The sequence below is a fragment of the Tachypleus tridentatus genome, chromosome 5 (genome assembly GCF_004210375.1).
Source record: "Tachypleus tridentatus isolate NWPU-2018 chromosome 5, ASM421037v1, whole genome shotgun sequence".
NCBI lineage: Eukaryota > Metazoa > Arthropoda > Merostomata > Xiphosura > Limulidae > Tachypleus > Tachypleus tridentatus.
Genome location: NC_134829.1, coordinates 47487974 through 47507988, shown reverse-complemented (window position 1 = coordinate 47507988; position 20015 = coordinate 47487974). Strand labels below are relative to the sequence as shown.

Genomic DNA, 20015 nt, shown 5'->3' with positions numbered 1-20015 from the left:
TCTTTCTCAAACGCGTGTTTTCACGAGAAAGAGTCACGGGAATGTTTCATCAGTGACGTCATAACCTGTCGGTGTCTGTTGACGTCATAACCTGTCGGTGCCTGTTGACGTCATAACCTGACGGTGCCTATAAGGCTAGTATCAGAGTACATATGTGTACAAACTTAAACTTATCATTTAAATGAAACACATATTAGCACAAGAGCAAGCGGATAGAGAGAAATATCTATCTATCTGTTTTTGCATGAAATGTTGATCTAATACTGTTGTGCTGGCTGATTTACAAAGATAACTAAATATGCGCATGCGCAAACTAGTTTGAGTCTCTTCAATTTTTGGTTTTAAAAATATTATGTTTAGTTTCAAGGATCCAGAAAACATTTTCAGAAATGTCAGAAGTAAAATCTTAGATATTTATCTGAAACGAATTTTTAAAGTAAAAATTATATTAACTGTTATTTCTACTTTTTTACTTAGGCATATCACAAAATTTTGTAAGGTTTAGCTTGATTTGAAATTCGAGGAAAGCTACATCAGGACTATCGGCGCTAGCCATCCTTAATACAACAGTAACAGACTAAAGGGAAGGCCAGCTAGTCATCACCGCCTACTGCCAACTCTTGGGCCACTATTTTATCAACGAATGGGGGGATTGACCGTAACTTTATAACGTCCCCAAGGCTGAAAGGGGTGAGCATGTTTGTTTATATGAGGACTCGAACCCTTGACCTGCAGAACGCCAGTAGAACACCCTAACCATCTGGTTATTTTGTATGGAAAGACAACTACGTTCTGACGCCTTCATGACAGGACGGTTACTGGATAACTGGTTTAATTTATCTCCTCAAGCAAACAAGCCGAGTAATACATTGCCAACTTAGTTTCATCGTAAGTTAAGGACCTTCGATCTACAAATAAGATTAAAAAAAAATGAAACAATATTTTAAAGCGAAGAGCATTTACCTTGTTTTAGAAATAGTTGTTGTTTTTTCCCCAAGGAAACAAGGACACAAACACAAACAAATTTACTCTTCCATTGAGTCGTACTTACCTAAATAGTTCGAGGAAAATAGACAAACAAAGAAAGACAAACAAATTCTTCCAAGTTCATATGATTCAAGATAAGAATTACGTTCGAATTTTCCTCTTTAAAGTAAATGATTTGTTAGCATAAATCAGCTACTTTAATTTTTTCATTATTTTTGTGGGTTTAATTACTAGAGACTCGATCATTGTTTGTTTGTTTTTGGAATTTCGCACAAAGCTACTCGAGGGCTATCTGTGCTAACCGTCCCTAATTTAGCAGTGTAAGACTAGAGGGAAGGCAGCTAGTCATCACCACCCACCGCCAACTCTTGGGCTACTCTTTTACCAACGAATAGTGGGATTGACCATCACATTATAACGCCCCCAAGGCGCGACGCGGGCGCGAACCCGCGACCCTCGGATTACGAGTCGCACGCCTTACACGCTCGGCCATGCCAGACTCGATCAAGCAAAGAAACAAGGAAAAAATCACGGTTGAACAAAATAATTAATCTTAGTGATAAGAGTAAATAATGATTGCGTAACTTTGGAAGCTTTTTATTTTATCCTAAAATTTTAGTTTATTTAAAATAAATGTATTTTTATTGTACTTCAGCCATATTTTTAAGTACAGTCTAAATACATGTGATTTCTGTTGCTCATGGCAAAAAACAATTTTACTGCATACGTAGCAGAATTATTTATCACGCAGTAACGTTAATGCTACCACAGTAACGACCAAATAATTCAAAGATATACGTAGCTAAACTGTGTTTAGTTTGGGTTGGTTTTGTTTAAGTTAAGCCTACATACGTTTTGTACCCTTTCAAATGAGAAGGGATTTCAGTCCATCCAGTCTTAAAGTTAGGTTTAGCAGTTGAGGTTTTGTTCGTCTTGAGTTAGTGTAACGAAAAACAACTATATGGCGTATAATGAAATTGAATAGACCAATAAAAAAATGAGCATTTATATAATGGGCGCCCTCAGAAATGATTATAGGTGGAGTTAAGTCTAGAACCTGTGAACACTATTCATCGCAAAAAGCAGGCCTGAAAGTTTGAATGCGATGTTCTGGAATTATTTATGTACACCTAATTTCGTTACTTATATTACAATAGTTTCTTTCTGGTAGTTTTTTTTTTTAATAACCTATTCAAGTAAATTTCCTTCTGAAATCCTGTATGTGTGTGGGGTGTCAAATGTCCCATCCCGCGGAAGCTGTACTTTATATATATATGGTGTGCTTTTGAATCTTCCATTATGGCTTCACTATGTCTCTAAACCCCCCATTATGGCTTTGCTAATCATTTTTCTTATTTCCCATTTATAAGGCCAACTCGTAGTGTGCGAATCTTGGGTTCCAATCATATAACAGAAGGCGCTTGCTTTTTTCTAGCCATTTGGCATTAAAATATGATGACCAATCTCACTATTCGATTAGAGTAGTCCAAAAGTTGGAGATGGTAGTGGTTACTAGCTGCTTTCCCTCTAGTCTATAGCTCCTGAGTAAGAGACAGCCAGCGCAAATAGCCCTTAAGTAACTTTCAAAATTCAAGAAACAAATCAGCTTATAGACTTATGACTTTGTTCCTACTATTCCACAAGATACCCGAAATTACGCAAAAACAACAAGAAATACATTTAAATGTATTTGTATATCAAACTGTTACTACATCACAACGTTGGGAGTATAGATAGATTACAGTCTAAATATACTAGTTTCATTTGTTTACTCTCCAGGAACTGTGTTTGTCGTACAGTTTAAATGTACTACAAGTTTGACTTCAGTATTGGAAGATTTAGTATGATCTTGTATAAACTGAAAAAGCCTGAAGTTTCTAAAGACGAGATAAACGATTTAGATATTTTTACAACAGCATTTCGACCGCTTTTTAAATGTTTATTTCAAAGTTTTAAGACACATGCAAATAAGAAGTAAAATGAATAATCAGAAAAAAAAAAAAGCTGACGTCCACATGCACGTGTGTTGCTGTTCTGTTCAGATATTGAGATGTGCGAGCAGAGCTGTCGACACGCATGGAGTTAGTCGACGTAATACGTGTCTTGGTTTGGATGTGGAGCGTAGAGGAATAACGGGACTTTGTAGTAACAACAGGTAAGTGGACTCTGAGAAACTCACCAGCACTTAGTTCCTAGGGGCCATCTACGAATACAAATAGCCCAAGAAGTGCGAGAAGAATAATGTTTTTTTTTTTTATTTAACAGATATTGTTAATATAATATAAAGAGAGCGTATTTTACACATTGTTGAATTTAGAATTAATTCGTATTATACTCTTTTATTTGCAGACAATATATATATATTTTGCAGATTAGGATAGTCCCCATGGTTGCACCGTCTGACCTACAATTAGTAAACATAGCGAAGAAGGGACATTTACCGTAATTTTTTTTATGTATTTAATTGTATTCAACCGAAAACGCTAGAAGTCAGTTCGAGCACCTTTTCGTTTAGTTTCCCATAATTCTTTCTGTCACATGACCTAATGACTTCCTCGAGGAAAACAATGCCTTCCAAGGTATATATAAACTCTAGATCAAGTCTTTTCGATAATAAACATTGCTTCTTTCTGTTCTTATCAAACAGTTCTCTTATAAACGGACAGGTGGTGCTGGCATCTTCAGCGAGAGGATGAGCAAGAAGGTAAGAAGTCACGTTTTATTTTTGTTTCTGTCTACGTTGTCCTTGAATTTAGTACCAGCAGTAAATAATTACGGAATGATTTTATTTTCTCGCAACGAGAAAATAAGACACTAGTGCTAAAAAGTGCTGTTACCGCTTTTCAAAATTTGTGTTATCGTTTTCCGGTTAAAATTGCATTGTTGTTGTTTGTTTTGTTAGTTAAGCACAAAACCACACAACGGGCTATCTGTGCTCTGCCCACCACAGGTATCGAGACAAGGTGTCTCACGATGTAAGTCTGTAGACACACCGCTGTGCTGCTTCTGAGGGGGGCAAAATTGCATCCCACAACAAATATTGATTTCAGAATCAATAACTTTTTATTTTCATTCTCAAAGTTTTCCGTTTGTGTCACTCAACGGGTGACACGTAAGTTCCTGGAAGTTTTTGTTAGATGACTTAAGTGACACTCAGACCTTCTAACAAGAAATAAACAACACCTCATAACTTCACACAGGCCAAAACGAGTTGACAGTCATTTTTACTCGGGACAACAACATGACACTATAACTATATTTGGGACATAAAAGAGCACAACGTAATGCCGCAACATGTACATTAAGGTATCGAAGTTTACTCGTAAAAACACATAGAACACGATTCTTTTCCTCTAACTCTTATAAGATCGCTTTGTTTAACTCTTTGTTATTGGTTTCACGTCCACCTTTCTTCTCTATCTTATACGTTTTCCTGTGGTTAATATTTAACAGCATGTAAAAAGTAATCGTAACTAAGCATCACTTTCTTCACATGTCAAGCAAGTCATTTTGTACTGGTGTGTGATGTGTTGTTAGAAGAATGGAGGACATTTCATCTTACACTGTTAAAACATCTGTAAACTTGTAGAAGACGAATATTCATTCAACACAGAGTTCTTCACCTTTCAGACAGTGATTCCATGGTTCTCTTTCCTCCTGGTGGCCGTGCTGGCTGAGACGGTTATTGTTGACCCCACATACTCTCTGAGTGCGAACGATCCCCTTGCAGAATCAGTGTACTCTGAAGTTGAGGATACATCATTTACCTCAGGAGTGAAGGATCCCCTTATTGCTGATGCATCAGGTTATGGAGGAGGCGGCGGAGGCGGAGGCTATGGAGGTGGTGGTGGTGGTGGAGGCTATGGAGGTGGTGGTGGTGGAAGTATTGGTGGATTTGTCAGCATCCAGGCAAGTAGAAATAATAATAATATTCTAAATATGTTAATATTAAAGTACATTTTTATATAGTCTAATTATCTGTAATCAATCATGAAATTTTACAGCCACCATAAGATAAGAAATACGCTAATTTATTACAATAATACTTAGTTTTCTCTGTTCTGAAAATGCGCGCGCACACTTCTATCTAAAATATCTAAAAGCGCATGCGCGCGTACTTCATTTCAACGGTTGTAAACAAAACGTGTATTTACATCCACGTGTTGTATAGCAATATTTTAAAAGCTTATCAAAGATTTTAAAAAGATGTAGCAAGAGGTCGCAGAGTAACATTGTAAGTTTATTTATTTATAGCACTGTAAAGTGTGTCCTTAACTAAACTAAAGCGAAGAACAGCGTTCATTTATCTCTTTGTCAAATGTAGGCCGTACGTGATAAAGGCTCAATTAATATTAGGCCTAATAGAAGTGGACTTAAAGATTTCAGTGTCTGCGATTAGAATTATTTTGTAGTACTGTAGAAATCCTGTATTTGACGAAGCACTGTTGCAATAAAGGCACTAACTTGGCCTAAAATATTTGAGGGATTCTGATAGTATGTTTATATGTTATATTTTAAAAATTTTATAATGTTTGAGTTTTCCTACATTAATAGTTTTGTAATATATTCAAACGTTTTTATTTATTTCAAGACAAGATAGGATGTATTCATTTATAAGGTTTTTCAATATATAGACATATTTCTATATAAAAACTTGATGATACATTCGTATATTGTCATACTAAGAAAAAGTTGTTTTTTTTCAAAATCTATAGGCCATGCCAGTACAAGTTAGTGTGAGTAGCGGAGGTGGTGGTGGATACGGTGGAGGTGGTGGAGGCGGCTATGGTGGAGGTGGTGGGGGCGGTTATGGTGGAGGTGGTGGGGGCGGTTATGGTGGTGGTGGGGCTAATGTCATTGCTCTTCTAGCATCACCTCTTTCCTTACAAGTATCAGGGGGTGGTGGCAAAGGCGGTGGCTATGGAGGAGGAGGTGGTGGAGGTGGTTATGGAGGAGGCGGTGGTGGTTATGGAGGAGGCGGCGGCTACGGTAGAAAGTGACAGTCCAATACACCCATTTTACGAACTCTTTGAAGTGATATAAAATAATTTGTAAATCCTGTTGTATGTTTTATATATTTTCTATGTGTCAAATAAATTTAACATCTGTAAAATATCTTAACAGTCCAATTTCACTATTTATACATTATAATTTTTGAAATAAGTAAATTGTTTGGCGAATGAAAACAAGAGTAATAAATATTTTCGTACAAATTCGTGTTCATAGGAGAACAGATAACATGGCGTTTCTTTCCCTGCGCGAGATGTCGAAAACAAGTTCCAGGTTTGTTTAAACTGGACACAAAACTACATATAGCACAAGTTAAGATATGCTCCAGAGCAAGTCCAGGTAGCAGATGGACCAGTATTTTGTCACAATAACTACAGGACTTTTAAACTTACACTAACACTCAAAATCACTCCTAGGTGAATTGACTTATAGTAGTGTATATATACTTATGTCCATGTATAGCTACGCATAATAAATTACATGTGTAACCTGCAAATGTACGTGCTTGTGTGTTGCTTTTAGTTATGGTGAGGAATAGCGCCAGTGAACAGAATTTTGTGAATCATAACTGAATGCTTGCAAACCATTAATACTTTCAATAAATTACAGTAAAATTAGCAAAAAAAAAAAAAAAAGTCAGAGTGCCTGTGTTTTCAAAATTTTCCTTCGGGGGCGTGCCTTGCAGACTGTTTAGAATTGCTTGACGAATAAAAAAAAAGGCTTCTTTCAACCCTGGTGAAAAATAGGTAAATTATGTTTGATTTGTAGAGACAGCTATAAACATCCACACTTTAAAAATATAAATGGATTAATTTAACACATGGACGATTTTTTATATAATCCGTGATGACGAGAAAACCCACTTCTAGAGAAAATTATATATTTAAAAACGGCTGGTATGGGTAGGGAACCTGACGATAACCGAAGAAGGTCGAAACGTTGTTCGTTCCTCTACTAGTGCTTTCTCTATCCATATCAGCCGTTTTAAACACATGATTTTTTGATATGCCTAGCGCAAACGATAAGAATCACCCCAGGCTGTACATTTGTTACAAGCATTAGGCCTAATGGTTTAGAATGTCTCATCAGCTCTCAGCGTTCAAATAGTAAATAAAAAATTTTAGGTTGCTCTTAAGAGAAGAAAAATGAACACAGAACTGATGTCTCACAACTGGTCTTACTCTGAAAACAAACCAACACAGAAGTGATTACGTCACGACTAGTCATACCCTGAGAAGAACAAACACAAAACAGATCATATCTACAATTAATTAACGATTCAGATGAGAGAGGAAGTACAATTTTAAATGTTACCAAACTGAAATTCAAATTCACTTTCTTGTTTTTTTTACTTTAATTCGAATACAATATGATATGTTAAACTACCACGTCCAAATGAAAACAGTAGATCAAACTTACATACTCATATGTAAACAACATGTCAAATTGAATATGAACAATATTTAATTAATTAGAAATAATAATGACATAAAAAAAACTTTTAAGGTATTTTCGAAAACTAGGTAAATGTACCTACTAATATAATAGTTATAAAATCTAGCAATTCAAATATAATTGTAAGAAGTGCGACTTGTCCACGACATGATGAGTTATTATAATTACTGACAATGTTTATTTCTGCTGTCTAAAATTATATTATTTTTGGTATGAAACTACTGTTATTTTGGTTTTTCAAACATAAATTGAAATTTCCAAAGCTCATTACATTGTCTTCTAAGGGTAAACCACGGCCTGGCATGGCTACGTTGTTAGGTTTCCGTAGATATGTATGTAAATTAAAAAAGGTTAGTGCGAGTAGTGTCCACCAGATGGCGGAACCCAAATATTCTCAGTAAATTTTATACAGGATTACAGTGCGCAATTAATATAACAACTTGACAAAAAATGTTAAATTCATTAATCATTAGAAGCGTTTATAAATTTGTATAGAGGGCAACACTAGCTGATATATCACGTAAAACTCATCTGAGTTTGTGTCACTTAAAAACTTTGTTTTGCCTATTTTTTGTCTTTTTATTTGGATTTGTTTAACAAAATTCTCATCTTTAAACAGGTTCAAGCGCGTAAGGCGTGCGACTCGTAATCCGAGGGTCGCGGGTTCGCGCCCGCGTCGCGCTAAACATGCTCGCCCTCCCAGCCGTGGGGGCGTATAATGTTACGGTCAATCCCACTATTCGTTGGTAAAAGAGTAGCCCAAGAGTTGGCGGTGGGTGGTGATGACTAGCTGCCTTCCCTCTAGTCTTACACTGCTAAATTAGGGACGGCTAGCACAGATAGCCCTCGAGTAGCTTTGTGCGAAATTCCAAAACAAACAAACAAATTAAACAGGTTATCTTTCTATTTTTCAGTTGTAATTTGTATATATATTTAGAGACGCCAGCGGTGTATTGCTCGAGAATTCTGGGCTGGACCAGGTCCACTTACTAGCGTTATGAACGGCAAAACAAAAGGTCCAAGATTAGATATCACAACAATATGCTTCATACTGCCAGTTTTTTTGTGCTTATTTACATTATTTATCTAAGAGCATTCGTGTTAGAGACCAGTGCTACTGGATCCTTGTCCTCCATCAGGTCAATAGTTCAACTGGTTTGTCAAATAAACAAAACATTCTAAATACCTACTCTGACGGTATGTAAACATCATACACACATAAAGTTTTACAGTTTTCTATGAAAAGCTGGAGCTTTATTATAATATCTTACAGTAATTATTGAGTAAAACCTTTCGATTATACAGGTCTTATCAGGAAAAGAATGGATGAAACCAAATGTGCCGTATTAGCTTACGTTTTACAGTGATATTTGAGTGAAACCGATCGATTATACAGGTCTTATCAGGAAAGACTAGATAAAACCAAATGTGCCGTGTTAGCTTACGTTTTACAGTGATATTTGAGTGAAACCGATCGATTATACAAGTCTTATTAGTAGAAGATTGGATGAAACCAGATGTTCCATGTCAGCTAATATCTTACAGTAATAATTGAGTGAAACCGTTCGATTATACAGGTCTTATCAGGAGAATACTGGATAAAACCAGATGTTCCATGTTAGTGTCACATCTTACAATAGCTGAGTACAAGTTTTAATACATACTTTCTATAAGAATTGCCGATAACAAGTCAATTTGTTTTATATTTTATTAACTTAACACTAATTGTGTACCATTATATTAAATAGACTTCAAACACAATTCAGTAACGTAAGTAATTAATGTTCTATACAAGAAATAGAGAGAATAAAACAAGTTTACAACTGAAGAAAGTGGCTTCACCATGTTTGTTATTTCATACTATTGGGTAAACAGAGTTTCACGTGAATTTAACACAACCGACAAAAAAACACACACATTCATCTGAAACTCAGCTTTTCATCAAAGGTCATTTATTTAATAGAGAAGAATGAAACCGAAGCCAGTTTCATTTCGTACGTATTTTAAAATCAAATATGCTGAAACGTAAATTCGTATGTAGAGGAAAAGAAATCGTTCTTCACTTAAGATTTCATAAAATAGTTATGACTACTTCAGTCCCAACCGTAGCCACCACCACCTCCTCCTTTACCGCCACCAAATCCGCCACCTCCAAATCCACGTCCTCCACCACCACCACCGCCTGAGGTTTGCAGGGAAAGAGGTGAGACAAGTAAGGCTAAAACTGTGCCTCCGCCACCACCACCTCCTCCACCACCATGGCCTTTTCCACCTCCAAAACCACCACCCCCAAAACTACTACCTCCAAAGCCACCACCTCCAAAGCCACCACTGCCAAAACCTCCTCCGCCACCAAAGCCTCCGCCACCTCCACCTCCGAAGCTGCTTACACTAACTTGAACGGGTTGTGCCTGTTTACAGTAAATACAACAGTCAATGTAATCTACAATTAAAGACATTAATACATATTTAAAGCATTCGAATTATAAAGAGAGAGAAACAAAAGCGTTGATTTAGAGATTCTTTTCAACTTTGTAAAACTACAAATAGTTAAACAAACCCGATAAGAACCACATATAACTAAAGTAATTAAATACATTTTTTAATTTTGATAAATATGCATTTCGTTTATTTCTTTTAAAATTTACCTGGATAGAGACAGCGCCGCCACCACCACCACCATGTCCTCCGCCGCCGCCGCCACCACCACCGTGTCCTCCGCCGCCACCACCAGACCCACCATAGCCTGTGGCTTCAGCCAGTAATGGGTCCTCCTTAACAGCTGAGGAGTCAGGAATGACAGGGTCAGATATGACCACTGACGTTAAACACAGTGACAGAAGGACAACGGTCTGTAACAACACAGGTTTACTTTGAAAGATAGATATAACTACACATCACAACTGGTATAAAGGAAAACGTGGAAAAATGGAAGTGACATAAAATTCGAAAAGTTATAATTGGGTTTTAATATTCATATAACAGACAACAAAAGTGATATGTTTTTCACAGAAACATCTCTGTCGACCATGTTCTGCTTGTCATCATAAACTATATTGATTTGTTAAAAGCAGTAAGAAATATTAAAGCAGAATGTACTTTAAACACAGAAAATACGAAAGCGATCAATCTAATGGACAGTGAAGCAGGCTAAACCACATTGAAACAGATAACCAGCCATTAGCTACTTTCTACAGAGAACTGAAACTTAAAACGTCTGCACTTCGACTTCCACAGTAGATTGAAAACTTCCCCTGATTTACAATACTTGCTAATTATTAAATCAACTGAACTAAATATATTAACTGACAATAAATCCAATAACCTTACCTTTCTAATCATTCTGTTCTTCTGTTGATGATGACTTTATGTCTTTCTCCTTATTGTTCTTCTTGAGTCACAAGATGAAGAACTGATGCTACTTGTGAGTTAGTAGCCAACATTGCAGCTTTATATACTCAGTGAGAGGATCTACTTTCCTTTCTTATAATTAGAGTACGCTCTCGAAAACAAACAAAAAATGTATATAGAAAAAAGAAGATAATAACTGTGTCTTCCAGTTGGCCATTTTTATTTGAATCGATATATTCTGGCCACCTAAATATTGGTCCAGCGTTCTCCGTAACTATGTGTTTTATAATACAGGTTTTTACTTACAAAAAACTGGAAGCAGGCTTTCCTACTTGTTAGTGTTACGTGGTAAAATAACGAGTAATTGGGAATAGGAAACAATAAATGGAACAAATCTGTTGTTGTTTCGGTTCAACTTGTTCTCTTTTATGTTTCTTGATGCCTTCTTGTTCATTAAACCTGAACACGTCTTGGAGGGGGTAAAATCCAGGTTTCGCTAGGTTGAACACGGAACAAAAAACAAGACGTTACAACCTTCGTGAAGAACGCAACGTAATTTCGAGTACAGAACAATTTAAAAGCGAATTTTAACTTACAGAAATAGAAATGAGTAAGGGGAAAAGAGATTGAAACCGAAATGACCGAGTGAAACTGTGCAGAAAGATGAGACGATTTTGAAAGTTCGTGATGTTTCTCGAGATTCACTATTACCTGTTGAATTAATTTAGAATTATGAAGACTATTCCTTATTAACCACAGTAATAACTTATTCACTAATAAGAAAATACATTTGGATATTGGTTTTTCTTATCACACTACGTTCTATTCACACACAAGTCTAGGAAACTACGTAAATTACGCTATATAAGCATAGCCAACTGTAAAATAAATACCATAATGATATTCAAATAGTTATGTTTTTCATATTTATTATTAGCTTCGTTAGTATTTAATAAAACAATAAAACATAAAACACTTGATTGCTGTTTTCTGCTGATTTGCCCCCTTGTGGTTCAGCGGTATATCTAAGGACTTAAAACGCTAAAATCCGGGTTTCGATACCCGTGGTGGGCAGAGCACAGATAGCCCATTGTGTAGCTTTGAGCTTAATTCAAAACAACAACAACTTCTGTTGATTTAATTTTTTCGCTTTCAAACTGAAATGTGTTTTTTATAGATTTTTTTATGGCGCGTTGAACCATTACATTTATTCGAAAATTTCCCTTGAAATATGATTGGTTGACATCTCGGAACAAGCGCGTGTATCTTCAAAACTCTAGTGATGAACAAAAATTTTAATGTTTTCGAAAGCTAGTCGAATTAAGCAAGTAAACCAAATAATTAAAAGTGCATAATTTATACCCACCTTACAAAAGTGTCTATCAACTACAGAAATACCGCAAAGCTTTCATTTTGTATTATTGTAATAATAAAACTGTATTATTTGAATAAAAATACTGAATATTTACATATCGCATTTTGAGATGTTTGCTAGAAAATAAAACCCTTTATTGGTATTTTTACAGCTCTAAACTAAGTGAACTAAGAATTTGATATTATTGTGTGTATACAGAAAGAAAGAACGGTATCGATGTGTTATTTCACATTTCGATGTGTTTAGCTATGTCATTTCACATTTCGTTGTGTTTAGATATGTTATTTCACATTTCGATGTGTTTAGCTATGTCATTTCACATTTCGATGTGTTTAGACATGTCATTTCACATTTCGATGTGTTTAGATATGTCATTTCACATTTCGATGTGATTAGCTATGTCATTTCACATTTCGATGTGATTAGCTATGTCATTTCACATTTCGATGTGTTTAGATATGTCATTTCACATTTCGATGTGTTTAGCTATGTCATTTCACATTTCGATGTGATTAGCTATGTCATTTCACATTTCGATGTGATTAGCTATGTCATTTCACATTTCGATGTGTTTAGATATGTCATTTCACATTTCGATGTGATTAGCTATGTCATTTCACATTTCGATGTGATTAGCTATGTCATTTCACATTTCGATGTGATTAGCTATGTCATTTCACATTTCGATGTGTTTAGCTATGTCATTTGACATTTCGATGTGTTTAGATATGTCATTTCACATTTCGATGTGTTTAGATATGTCATTTTACATTTCGATGTGATTAGCTATGTCATTTCACATTTCGATGTGATTAGCTATGTCATTTCACATTTCGATGTGATTAGCTATGTCATTTCACATTTCGATGTGTTTAGCTATGTCATTTGACATTTCGATGTGTTTAGATATGTCATTTCACATTTCGATGTGTTTAGCTATGTCATTTCACATTTCGATGTGTTTAGATATGTCATTTGACATTTCGATGTGATTAGATATGTCATTTCACATTTCGATGTGTTTAGATATGTCATTTCACATTTCGATGTGTTTAGATATGTCATTTCACATTTCGATGTGTCATAATGTGTTAAGTCTGGATTTTGTTTATACAAGCCCCATCCAGAAAGTTAGAATCAGGGTTTCCTGTAGTACCAGCGATAGCAGATTTATGACACCTGTATTCGAATACTATTAACCATGTCACTTGAGCAGTTAGAAATTCAACTACTCTTCCTTGTATGTCCTCATGGAATATTTGTTTTTAACATCAAACCAAACTGTCAACTATCTGTAAGCCCACAGGCATGACAACTGTGGTAATAAAGCAGATGAAATCTAGGCTTTCTATTGGTTACAGGTTTAATGGGCGTTGGTTGGCCTAAGAAAAATCTGTTAGCAAATTATAAAGTGGAATATGTCAGAGGTAGGCGTGGAAAGTTGTTTCTGAATTTTCATTGGTTGCTTTTTAGTCCCATAAGATTGAAAACCATAAAAACATAGCCTCAGAATAAAATATAGAAACACTAAACAATGTCTCTAATTGGAGCAACAAGTGGAAAGTGGTTTTAAATCAAACTAAAACACAAGCAATCACCTTTTACAGGAAATTAAAAAGACAAAAAAAAAAAAAACTCTAGAAAAAGTAAAAATCTCAATCGGAAATACGCCCATTAACATGAGCAAACACATCGCATTCCTTGGTATCACTTTCGACACAAGACTAACATGGAAAAAAACATGTTAACAACATACACTCATCAATAAAAAAACGCATTTCACATTTCATGACTTTAACTAGCAAACACTCAAAATGCTCACCAGAAACCATTATCCAAATATACAAGGCTTACATCCGTCCGTTAATAGAATATGGATGCCAAGTCACATATAATACGTCAAATAACACATTTCAGAAAATCCAAGTACAACAAAACAAAATCCTAAGAGCAGCTTACAGACTACCACCATACACTTCCGTAAACTATGTACACCAAATCAGTAACTTACAAACTCTCAGAAACGGACTCAGAAATGTCATACAAATATTATTTAAAAGCAGAACACAGAAACAAACCAACAGCATCACTATGTAAATCAACCAGTGGACCAACAAAATATACTTCACCGTGTAACATATTTCAGCAATCACAAATCACACAACAAAGTACATAAAAGATAAACCTCATGACCATAATATGTACTTCTTTTTCAGGTCTCGGGCACAGGACAGGTAAGTCTTTCGGGGCCTGTCCTGTGAAAGTGGGTTTTCTTGGGGCACTCCCGTTTCCCACCACAGCCATATCTCGAGCATTGGATCTTTAGATCCCAGTCAAGGCAACATTATTGCCCAGCCCTGAAACGGATCGTCTCGCGTTCATATTTACTTTGACATTTGCTGTTTGGGTTCTGGCCTGGCTGGCCTCTCCGGTGCCGCCTTTGTCTCGCTCCCCAGTATTAAGACCAACCTCTCTTCTTTACCTTAAAAAAGCCAAAATAAAATGCCAAAATTTCTCACGCGAGGAGACGAAGAGGAACCACAACATTCCTGAACACTCCAGTTGGGGAGAGAATTCTTCAGATTTCTCTCTCTCTAAACTAAACCCCTGCCACATTAGTTTGCCTTTGCGTTTAAAATATAGAACATGTTTCACGTTACATTTCATAGATTTCTATAGGTGGACAAAAAAAATCCAAAACAAATATACAGACTCCTAAACTAGGGGAATTTGACGTTGTTTTTGAATATTTTCTGATACAATTAAACTTAAAACTAACACTAAAATTTGATTTATTTTCTATGTCGTCTCAATGTTATGTTTGTTCGTACATCATGAAAGCAAATAGTTTAACTAAGTTTTGAGCTTAACTCACTACAACGTCGTGACGTCAACTATTATATCACGTTGAGCAATTCAGTCAACTAATCGGGCTTTGTATTCATGTCTGCTGTATAGAAAGCTGTTAAACTAAATTTAAAGCAATTTGGGAATGTAAACTTTAACAGCTTCGCTACTTGAAGTTGTCAAAGGTTTGGCAGAAACACTTCTGTTTCTATATTTAATCAAACTTAAAGCCCGTGCTGTTTGTCGAAACAGTTGTCCTGGTTTAGGTTCAGGTACCTTTTTAAATAGGGAGAGAATTCTTTCCCCGTGTTTAACACGTAAATATTTTATACCAGGAAAAGAGTAATATAGGAAATTAAATGTGCTAAGTACAAACTGCTTACAGGAGTAATTATGTTTATACGAATACTATCCACCAGGTGGCGACTTAATATAAACATTTTAGCTCAATATAGACTCTATAACTGTAACAGAATCACATTTGAGGTAGAAATTAAAAGTATTTTAAATGTTTATGCTGAACACCGAAACGATTTTCATTTTTGATCACTTCGTCAAATAAACTAGAATTTTGTTTGTTTGTTGTTAAACACAAAGCTATACAACATGTTTCTGCCTCCCTTCGTTACTGAAATTTAATTTTTAGAGGCCCGACATGGTCAGGTGGTTAAGGCACTCGAGTCGTAATCCGAGGATCACGGTTCGAATCCCCGTCGCACCAAACATACTTGCCCTTTCAGTTGTGGGAGCGTTATAATGTGATGGTCAATCCCACTATTCGTTGATAAAAGAGTATCCCAAAAGTTGGTGGTTGGTGGTGATGACTAACGGTCTTCTCTCTAGTCTTACACTGATAAATTAGGAACTGCTAGCTCAGATAGCCCTCGTGTAGCTTTGTGCAAAACAAACCAATCAATTTTTAGTGTTATAAGCCTTCAGACTTACCGATCACTACAGGAGAGTTAAGTGTAATAAGTCTAAACAAACGTTAGTTTCTACATTACCCTTTGTTAACTCAACTAGTAATAATCTAATCAGATGTTACCTTGTACAGTATTTTTCGTTATATCGAGTAAAAATTAATTCAAACAGATATTACATTGCGTATTACTGTTTGTAAAATCAAGTAAATTAATATAAACAGATGCTACTTTTTTACAGTAATGTCTATCAGCTCATTTCGTAATATCTGCCTATGTTAGTTTTTACAGTAATGTTTGCCAAATCACGTAGTAACAGTCTAAATGTCACCTGCTGGTACAGCGGTAAATCTAGCGATTTACAACGCTAAAATCGGGGATTCGATTGCCCTCGGTGGACTTAGCAGATAGCCCTATGTAGCTTTGCTATAAGAAAAAACACACACACACACAAAGTGTAAACATAAACTATGATTTACAGTAATGTTTGTCAAATCACGTTGTTGTTGTTTTTGTATTTCACTCAAAGCTACACAAGAGCTATCTGCACTATCCGTCCCTAATTTAGTAGTGTAAGACTAGAGGGAAGGCAGCTAGTCATCACCACCCACCGCCAACTCTAGGGCTACTCTTTTACCAACGAATAGTGGGATTGACCGTCACATTATAACGTCCCCACGGCTGAAAGGGCGAGCATGTTACGTAGTAACAATCTAAACAAATGTTTATTTGCATCAGATGAAGACAGACCAATGTTCTGTCGAAACATGTATTATTTTCCCCTTAAATAAAATCAAGTTGTTGTGCTTATAAATAGTTATTTGTCAACTTACTAACATCTAACGAATGAAACATGAAACAGGGTGAAATTACTTATTTTCTTTTAAAATAGACGAGAACTTGATCAGTAAGTAGCAGGTCCAAATGAAAGTTATTTATGTTTAAATTTTAAAAATGGCTTACGTGTTACAGAAGATCTTGTGACCAACCGAAAATAACTTTGATACACAAACACTTTAGAAAAATGTGCTTAAAATCTGACAGGGTTTTACTTACTAGTAATTCAAATTTTCGTCATAATATAAAATATTGTTATTTAGAAATTTAACAACACACGTTTTATCTCAGGTACAAAATAAAAAGACTTAGAATTACTTGAATATGTGTTGTTTTAAAACATATACAAATTATTAATATACTATATATCGAAATGAGAATATTAATATATGAGAGTTTAGACTAATATGCATAGATCGCGTCTCAAAATAACTTTAGTGCACAGATATTTTAATTATTATTTCTACAATTATCTTAATACAAACTATCTTACACATTGCTTTGAATACAAATTCATATAACATAGTTTAATAAACACTGTCTATTGTCATCTTAATGTATAGTAATCACTGTTTTACAGTAGTCTTAATGTATAGTAATCACTGTTTAACAGTAGTCTTAATGTATAGTAATCACTGTTTTAAAGTAATCTTAATGTACAATAATCACTGTTTTACATTAATCTTAATTAAAAATAATTAATGTTTTACAGTAATTCTACTGTACAACAACACTGGATAACAAAAATATTCTTTGTTACTAGAAAAACAAACTGCTTCTGAGTAATTCGACGATGTTGAATATAAAAATTGTTTTGAAAACCAATGATTACTTCTGGTTTTCGAGTTATGATAATTTTTTTATAATAACAACCTTTTATTTAATAACTTTGTTTATTCATTGAAAACTGCACCTAAGAACGTATAACCTGCGTGTTTTAATAGGTTTGCTTCATGTTCACAGTATGAGTAACAGGAAACGATGGCTTAGTGTTCCCATTGTGCGAAAGTATAGCTTTAGACTAACTTAGTCCAAGTTTCTCTCCTTGAGGATTATTTTTTTCATCAGTACATCAACCTTTGTACAGAAACACAAAGTACTTTACATACTGTTGTGAGAAGCAAGACTGTGATGGCGATTTTGGTACATTGACTCTTCTTTTTTCTGGAGCTAATTAATAATTCCATTGCTGTTCATGAGAGCCAGAAAGTTACCTGCTCTTCTTTCATACAAACAAGTCACGAATCACATCTTGTGTGATCAGATAAAGTAGTCTATATTGAGGTAACACTGGAAGAGAATTACTAGATGAAAAGAATGAAGATGATTCGTTGTCTTTGCAGGATAATTCTTCTGTTTCTCAACTCGCTGATAGATGTGGTACTGGAAGACCATTTCGATTAGAAACTGGCGTCATTACAGATACTATATCTGGATATTTAATGTATTGTATAGTTTTGCCTGAATATCCAGAAACTTTTGTCATGATAAATAACAGTCAGTTAGATGACTTTTGGATTAGATATGGAATACTTTTATCCTTCTTATTCAACCACTGTACGACACACAGTACAGCCCAATATTTTTCTCGGTCACCAATTTTACACCCACAATAATGCTAGTAAGTTAGCTATCTTTTCATTGTGTGTGGTGTTTTTCATTTGTAAAACTGTGATGTATTTTTTTTTTATAAGTGTAGCAGAAACTGTTTGGGTGATTTTTGCACTTTTAAACTTTACTTGAATTGAAGCCAGGAAGTGTTTCAGATTATTTTCTAAATTAAATATAAAAAGAATTTATGTCTACAGAACCAGAGTTTAAATATTTTAAAAACAAAATTTTGCAGAATTTGATAATATAGCTGATGTAATTTGAGGAAGTTCGGACTTCAATATTCTATGCGCTGAGCGATACGAAGTGACCAACTGGGTGAGTGAGAGGCATGAGTGACAGGCGTCTTTTATGCTCATTCCAGGGACTTCTCGAAAAGTCTAGCAAATTGTGGATGTGAGAGTTTCGTGATTCTCAAGCAGAGTAGGTGAGTGAAGCAAAAGTGGTGAACTTCGCTAGAATTATATCGAAAACAAAGAGCACATATAAACCATATGGAATATTATACTAATACAAGACAGCATAAATCTATTGTACTGAATTGATTGTATTGTATTTCACATAGCGTTGGTAAAATATTAAGATATTAAATAACTTAAAACTAAGAGATAGTGGACAAATTCTGACTGAAATCAACACTATAAAATTACCCAGAATAACTATAGTTATTTCCAGTAGCAAATGTTTTGTCTTATGTAATCATTGTTATACAGTCACTTTGATGTACAATAATTATTGTTTTACACTAATATTAATTTACAGTAAATAATGTTTTACAATAACCTTAAGGCACGATAATCACTATTTTACAAAAATCTTTGTTCACATCTTTTCAAAATTACTGTAATACGCAGTTTGGCTTAATATACATTGTATAACTTTAATACGTTGTCTTGAAATTATGTTAATAAACTATGTCAGACTCGTCTTACGAAATATTAGCTAAATTAGTGTTAGCAGAAAAAATCAGTTACATTAGAAACAAAATCAAGTCGTGTGATAATTCAAGTGAATTGCTTTATTTTCAATGAAAAACGTATCAACAATGCGTTAAGAAGATTTTTAAAAATTTAAGCTTTTAAATTTATATCACGAGGGAGAGTTTGTATTTTTGTTTTGAATTTCGCGCAAAGCTACTGAGGGCTATCTGCGCTAGACGTTCCTAATTTAGTAGTGTGAGACTAAAGGGAAGGCAGCTAGTCATCACCACCCACCGCCAACTTTTGAGTTCCTCTTTTACGAAGGAATAATGGGATTGACCGTCACATTATAACATCTCCACGGCTGAAGGGACGAGCTTGTTTGGTGCGATGGGGATTCGAACGCCTTAACCCACCTGACTATGCCGGGCCACGAGGGAGAGAGTCAGGTATAACTTAATTCTATTGTACTCGGACATGAGAAAATCGCTTCGAAGGCTAGTTGTACAATTTAATTTGAAAAACATTATATAAACTTAATGTTTAATTATTCATTATCAGATAAAAAAGATAGCTTCAGCGTTAAAATTTATTCAATAAAAATAATTATTTATTTAATTACGTACATAAAATCTCAAATTTAAATTTCGGATTGATTCCATCGCCCTCTGAACGTAAATATTAGTATTTGTGAATTATTTT

At 35.0% G+C, this 20015-nt stretch overlaps 2 protein-coding genes and 1 pseudogene across 3 annotated transcripts in view; 1 reads left to right on the top strand and 2 right to left on the bottom strand.

Annotated features, from left to right (window-relative positions):
* LOC143251089 (uncharacterized) overlaps positions 1-20015 on the bottom strand; it is a 181802-nt gene that overhangs the window by 58376 nt on the left and 103411 nt on the right. The window lies entirely within an intron of this gene.
* LOC143251091 (guanine nucleotide-binding protein G(o) subunit alpha pseudogene) lies at positions 3052-3142 on the top strand (annotated as a pseudogene).
* Positions 9383-11677, bottom strand: LOC143251092 (uncharacterized). The gene is made up of 3 exons (XM_076502455.1): positions 10783-11677; positions 10101-10304; positions 9383-9863 (listed from the first exon to the last, which is right to left on the bottom strand). The coding sequence occupies exons 1-3, from the start codon at positions 10792-10794 to the stop codon at positions 9546-9548; spliced, it is 534 nt and encodes a 177-aa protein (XP_076358570.1). The 5' UTR covers positions 10795-11677; the 3' UTR covers positions 9383-9545.